The sequence below is a fragment of the Umbelopsis ramanniana genome (genome assembly GCF_025399195.1).
Source record: "Umbelopsis ramanniana AG unplaced genomic scaffold K450scaffold_35, whole genome shotgun sequence".
Taxonomy (NCBI): Eukaryota; Fungi; Mucoromycota; class Umbelopsidomycetes; order Umbelopsidales; family Umbelopsidaceae; genus Umbelopsis; species Umbelopsis ramanniana.
The window spans coordinates 223,190-230,008 of NW_026252121.1; the positions used below are offsets into that span (position 1 = coordinate 223,190).

At 43.1% G+C, this 6,819-nt stretch overlaps 3 protein-coding genes across 3 annotated transcripts; all 3 read left to right on the forward strand.

Annotated features, from left to right (window-relative positions):
- Positions 1-29: 29 nt before the first annotated feature.
- K450DRAFT_200081 (uncharacterized protein) lies at positions 30-1,373 on the forward strand (the record flags this gene model as incomplete). Its single annotated transcript, XM_051584622.1, has 6 exons — positions 30-93; positions 181-221; positions 375-567; positions 639-858; positions 922-1,176; positions 1,238-1,373. 6 exons carry the CDS (start codon positions 30-32, stop codon positions 1,371-1,373), a joined length of 909 nt encoding a protein of 302 aa, XP_051443819.1.
- A 401-nt stretch (positions 1,374-1,774) lies between these two features.
- On the forward strand, positions 1,775-5,837 carry K450DRAFT_245649 (uncharacterized protein). The gene is made up of 7 exons (XM_051589788.1): positions 1,775-2,178; positions 2,249-3,218; positions 3,292-3,828; positions 3,901-3,975; positions 4,060-4,617; positions 4,691-4,975; positions 5,158-5,837. Exons 1-7 carry the CDS (start codon positions 1,889-1,891, stop codon positions 5,707-5,709), a joined length of 3,267 nt encoding a protein of 1,088 aa, XP_051443820.1. The 5' UTR covers positions 1,775-1,888; the 3' UTR covers positions 5,710-5,837.
- Position 5,838: 1 nt separating this feature from the next.
- K450DRAFT_245660 (uncharacterized protein) lies at positions 5,839-6,819 on the forward strand. Its single transcript, XM_051589789.1, has 4 exons — positions 5,839-6,088; positions 6,237-6,295; positions 6,512-6,520; positions 6,667-6,819. Exons 1-4 carry the CDS (start codon positions 5,980-5,982, stop codon positions 6,781-6,783), a joined length of 294 nt encoding a protein of 97 aa, XP_051443821.1. The 5' UTR covers positions 5,839-5,979; the 3' UTR covers positions 6,784-6,819.

A 6,819-nucleotide genomic window follows, 5' to 3' on the forward strand; every position in this document is an offset into this window, starting at 1 on the left:
AACTTGTGTGTGCACACTGAATCCACACAATGCTACAAATAACATTATTTTATCTCTTGGCTTTGACGACTGGTTCCTTCGCTGCCGTCGCTGGTAAGCAATCACACGTCTTTCTAAATTTCAAACTTAAATGTAGCTCTAAATGTTCTTTGTTGTATGCTATTTTGTACTTCAATTCAGGTCGATTAAGTGATCGAGACTCGGATGCAAGCTTAGCAACGGTAAGGAAATGTAAAGAGCCTTGCGGTGAGCCGATACCATGTCCAATTGGCTGTGCTTATTGTATCTGGCCAGAAAGTACTAAATGCTGCCCAGGAGGTAATGAAATAATCATATTTAAAATGGGGGAAAGAATAGTTTGAATGCTCATTCAGCCTTTTCTAGCCGGTACCCCTACTTGTGAGCTTCCATATGTACCGCCAATGAATGTGACACTTCCGGGCCAGCCTCCCAATCCGCTAACCCCTCCGGATGAGATATGTCAATTTCTATGTCCTCTTCAACGTCCATGTCCAAAAGACTGTAAAAAATGCGCATGGAATGCTGGGTTTGCATGTTGTGCGTTCAGTGAGTGATTTTGTTCGATACGTCATACATTGGGTGTATGTGAAATCCTGCTAATGCTCTTGTTGCCGAAGCTGGCCAACCAAAATGTCTTGATCCCGTCCCTGGCCAATCTCTTACTCGATCCAGGACGGTTGCTGGTGCTCCTTTAGCTACTCAAGCCCGTAGTGGTGGAACTGCTGGTCCAACTCGACCTCCTTTGCCTACCAAAAGAGGTCACCAAAGGACTGGCCATGGTTGGAGAAAGAGACAAGACACAGCAGAGATAACTTGTCCTGATCATGAGCTGCCATGGTAAGCAATTTTAATTTCTCTCATAGTATCTCCAAACAGCGCTGTTTTTAATATCCACTCCAGCCCCAAAGAATGCCCCAAGACGTGTATACGGCCAAAAACAGGACCTTGTCCTAACGCGAACAAGCCTACCTGCCCTCCCTACTGTCCAAAAATCGTTGTTCCATGCCCAAAAGAATGTCCAACTGAAAAATCTGGATGTGTTCGTCCGCAGGGAGTTCTATGTCCATATGCCGTTGAGCCAACTTGTAAGCCGACCGTTACCATTACCGTTGATCCGGCAAATCCAACCTTTTGCCCGCTAGTAATTAGGCCATGGTGAGTATTGACTGCCTATGAGCATGAAGAAGCGTTTTGGCTTACAAACCATATTACACAGCCCGGAGAAGTGTCCAGATTCTTGTTTGCGTCCAGTCGGAGCACCTTGTCCGAATATTTATCAACCTTGGTGTCCTGAGGATTCAAGTATTTCCGTGTCCGCTACCACCATGACATTATCTACACCGACTGCGTAACTCTGATATCGATGACAATTGTAGCAGTATCACGATGACATTAGCGTTCTTTCTAATTTGCAAATTATCTGTGCTTGGTCATAAATAGCTTCGATCATGTCCCAATTCAATTGTTCTATAACTTAAAGTTTGTCACATACTTTTTTGTACCGTTTGGTTCCTGAATCAAAAATATAAAGTATTCTGTTGCGAATTCATCACTTTGGTCTGTCGAGCATGGTAGTTTGACGAAATGTAGACTATGTTCATGTAATGCATACCGATACATCATTGCCATCTATGATTTTAACTTGCCCAATTCATACTAAATTTAGTCAACTAGCCATGATGCAATGGCACTCATGGTCACTTGCTCGATTCAGACAATTCATACATATTCGTAGGCCTTATTTTTAATACCGACGACACCCTTCTACTTTGCAAACCCTCATAATCTCTGCTTCAGTATAGTCTAAATCTCTGAGCAACAACAATATCAGGCGCCCTTAGCCAGTACAAGCACCATACAAAAAGTAATGCTCCGCGATTCCGAGGATCGTCTTGACCATTTGAAGGATGCAGTGTCATACACGTCCCTTAAATCAAATATGAAGTCGAGAATCCAGCCCAGCATTACTCCATCTACACCGAATGCGGCCGCTCCAAATGAAGTTGATAGAAAGATACCATCGAGGCAGCCTAGTTTGTCCAAGTCGAGGGAAACAGACGTGGTAGACGGCCAGTTAACCCCACCTGACACTATATTGGCGACTCAAACTAAGAGTCGTGAAGATCAGTCCGACAAGCAATTGCCAACGATTATGTCGTATGTAAACCTGTGTGGACTAGATATCTACTACCGGTTCGGATACTAATAAATGATACCGATTTTTCAGGGACAAACAATTTGCCCAAATTTTGACTTCGGAACCGGATCAACTTAGCTCCTCCGCTGATGATGATTTACATGACACCTCTGTCTTAGTCGATCCACGTGCAGCAATTATCAACCCATCGCCACGGCCCACGATCGACTCCATGCAATCTAATGATACTTTTTTTACGGCAGTGTCAAAAGATGAAAGCGTAGAACAAGGACAAGGCGAGAACGAAGATGCCATAGAATCTGAGGATATAGACTATGAAACAGCTTCCACCGTAAGCTCTAGAAGTACAATTAAGCAATCCATTCACAGCCATGAGACTTTACGAACTCCATCACCACCAAGTCGCAGTACATCCTTGCCAGTAGCATCCGCCAATAAAAGCACAAGCACCGATGATCAAACACCGGCGCAAGCGATTGCCCAACTAGTACGAGGCAGAACCGTCAATTCCTCTCCCAGCTCTGAACATCAATCTCGTCGACAACCGCCTCCAAGCGCGATTGAAATTCCCGAATCATCGCAAACTGTTCCTCGTATTGAAGAACACTTGGCATCCCCAACATCTATACCCTCTGAATTTATGAATAGGAATGCGAAGTCTGTGGATTTGGGCCTTTTAATGGAGCGACCTATAATAGAACGGCGAAAGCGGTCAATACGCAGGGATGGTCAAAGTTCTAGGTCTCCACCAACGAGTCCTCAAGATAGACCAAGAAATTCGATCGCCTCCATTTCTGCTATGTCCACAGTAAATGACATTTATATACCTATCTCTCCACATCCTTACGAGGCTAGCGATAATGAAGAACTATTTTTGAAAAGCGATACGGTCCTCTGTTCGAAATCTATCACCGCATACAATAAGGAGCCTATGATGTACAAAGCATCAGTTGCAAATCGATATCATCGTATGAAGGGAAAATGGAGGGAGTATGACCTCGTGTTAACCAGCAAAAGACTAGAACTTACGACAAACAAGGTAAGATAACCTAATGCATGTGCTCCTTGCAAAGTTGTACAGTAATTGAAAATCAAATGTGTTTCGGAAACAGCCGATAGGATCTCAGGGAAACCGGATCATACACTGTGTCCCTTTTCGAGAAAATAACAAGGAGTATTCTGTCCACCTTTCACTATTATCAAACTTGGATTATACCATCAAACTCGAGCATACCGATTCAGCTAATCGAAATGTTACAACACTTATCATTAAAGCACGAACGCAAACCCAATGTACAGAGTGGTACATGGCCATCTACAGAGCGTTACCGGAATCAGACAAAAAACCAATAACGCCATGGACAGAAATATTTGTTCCAGACCTTAATATCCAAATTCGGATACCTTTGCAAGACGAGGGTGTCGTGTCAAATCAAGTCAATGTCACAGCTCAGTGTGTCGAGAAGGCGGCCATCCATTTGCTACATAACGATCAAACATGGAACGAGCTTTTAACTAATATATCAAACAGTCAACAATTTGGGCTGTGCTGGACAATCCACGATAGAATTGAATGGATACCGCTGGCCCCAAAACATGGCCAAGTCTTGCAGTCTAATTTTATTATTGGACCACAGAGCATCGAACAGGTAGCGTATTTGTGGACACAATAGTAATTGTTTTAAAACACATTGCTCATCAGCACCCTTAATGTTTCACAGACGCATACGCTCGAGCTTCGTGCAATCGAGCACGCACCAGACTGCGTTACACTTCGGAACGGCGAAACTATTGTCGTAAGTTTGATCATCCATTTTACGAAGCTGGTAGTGTCAATTTAGAAAAAGGAAAAAAAAAATACTCAAGCATGTCTTGAACAGGAACCGCCAGCCATTTCCGGATTTCTGCAGCGAGAAAACAATTACAAAGGGAAACAGTACTCGAAGAAGAGCTTAAATAGCCGCAGAGTATATGTTTGCACTCAGCAGCATCTCTTGTTCTTCGTTCCGTTCTACAAAATAGACGCAATAGATCATGTAGAGCAGTCGCCAACCAGTATGAAAGGTTCTTATAGTGCAAGGTCTTTTACCAGCTTCCAGCGAAGTTCAGCGTCGAACCTGAACCGACGTTTCATGGAACCGATGACTTATTCATCTACCGCACATATAACCGATCAAACTGCACACCATCGAGCTCTGCGTCGAAAAGTAGCCCGTAACGCTGCCATCATACATAACGCAACTCATCTCATCAATCTTCTAGAGGTTGTCGATGTCCGGCCGATGACGTCGCCAGGAGGAGCTGGCTCTTCCTCATATACCAATATCGCTCGCTTCTTCAGCAATCAAAGTACTGGTGGTGTGTCAAATAGTAATTATGCTAATGAGGCAAACTGTTTCGAACTGGAGATGCAAAATGGTGTGGTTGCCAGACTACAGGTATACTATGTTTTACGCACCTGACAAGGTTTAAACCCATGGCATACTGAATTTTTGCTTTCCTGACCATAAGGCTGCCACGATTGAAGCTATGGAAGAATGGGTACAGAGTCTGTACCAACTAATACAGTATTGGAAAGCTCGAAAGCAAGCAGATCTTGCAACGCACGTTGCAGTCAAGCAAGCCAACCATAAATTAGTTCCGTTGCATGACGTATACCATGAACATGGCGAACAACCGTACCAAGAAACGATGGCACTCTTCATGGACGAAGTGGAAGAAGTGGAAGAGCCAAGAACGATCGCCAACAGCCAGATATGGAATATTTGCAGTGTAAATGGATGCCAAAGTATTGTGGTAAGTGAAGTTTTATAAAAGTTACAGACTGAGAAGTTGACCTCCCCCAAGGGAAAGGCAAACTTTGTTACTGCCTTGTCGATCAACGGGGCTATTTACTTCTCAGTTGATCAGCGTAAACACTATGCTGATGATTCCTATCTCGATATTTTCTTTTTCTTTTTCAACCGGAACACTGATAGAAATGCGGACCATTGTACGTTAAACATGCTATTCGTCGCACGTTTTCTCAAAAGTATGTTATATTGGGCGCCAATCAAACTTTGCATTACTTCCAATACCTCTTCCGCAACCATATGACCGGACAGGTTTTACCAACTTCGACGCACGAGCACCAGATGGCCATTGATCTGCGACAAACATATATCTATTCTGGTAGACAGTGTCTAGAAGATAAGGTTGTTTACGACTTTGAGCGGCCTAATCGAATATTCGCCGACGGTCTAGTATCCAACGATGATGTCAAAGAATGCATTTTTGTACTTTGGCAACCTAAAAAATCGACTGGGTTCTTTGGGTCCAATACGTCTCGACTAGCTACGAAGGGAAACCTATTCATTTTCATGGCCAGAAGTCGGCAAGAAAAGGAGGAGTGGGTCTGGGCAATACAACAATGTATAGATCGGGCCAGTAGAGAAATCGTAGAAGATCCAGTTACCTCCGAGCACAATCCCAATGAAATCCCAATACAACCCCTTCATGCCCAGGATACCAATAGTTTATATACCATTTGAACCATGGCTTGTAACATAAAATAAACCCTTACCCGAACCAAACCCCCAAAGCAAAAGCACTTTTCGCATGAAAAGACAGTCACACAGAGACCAACGAACTCAAAGACCCAGTGTCGATCAAACTTTTGAGACTTTCTGCCCTTTTTCCTTCTTTCTCTTTCTTTTTTTTTTTCATTAGTTTGTTGTAAACGTCTTTGTCTCTTTTTCAGTTGCTGAAGCATTTTGTTATTGAAATTATCAGTTTTTTATCTACTAGTTGTACAAAACATCATGACTTCTTCGGTTCCAAGACACAGCGGTCGCGTAAAGTTTTTTAATTCAGTCAAAGGATTTGGATTCATAATTCCCGATGACCAGGCTGGTCAAGACAGCATTGAAGGTAAGCTGCATATTGGGAGCATATTGAAATGGAGCGTTCAAATCGTATTATAACTGACCAACCACCAAAAAAAAAAAACTTCCTTCGAATCATGAAACTATCAATATCAATGCATATTACTACCTTCACCTTATTTTTGTTGCCTCAGAAGTGTTCGTACATCATACAGCCATTCAAAATGAAGGAGGCTTCAAGAGTCTTGGAGAGGTAATATCTTATCGCTCGACACCCATTTTTTTGCAATTCCGCTTTTTTAATCTGACTCGCCGTCCTTTCCTTATATGACTATTTCGCTGCCACCTGTGTCGACGCACCTACTATGTTTAACCTCGACCGCCGAACATACCTGATTACATTTCCTCGCTCTTCTTTCAACCGTATCATACCATAACTACCCTACTATGGAATCGAACCGTAAAATAGGGTGAAGAGGTAAGAAAAAAGGAAGGGAAAATTTTTTTTTCTTCGTTTTACGTGGTTTTTGGTTGCTGCGCTTTGGGGGAGACGACGCATGCGGGTGATAATGGGATGAATATCTAATATGGAAACTTCCGACAATCGCTATTTCAATCCTGTAGGTAGAGTATGATCTGGTGCAAGGTCCAAAGGGCATGCAAGCATCCAACGTGTCGGGTCCGGGGGGCTCTTCTGTTAAAGGAGACCCAAATGCTGGTCGCCGTCCATTTGAAAGGTAAGCTTGGAAACGTCGTATTTACAGATTTGAAAAAAAA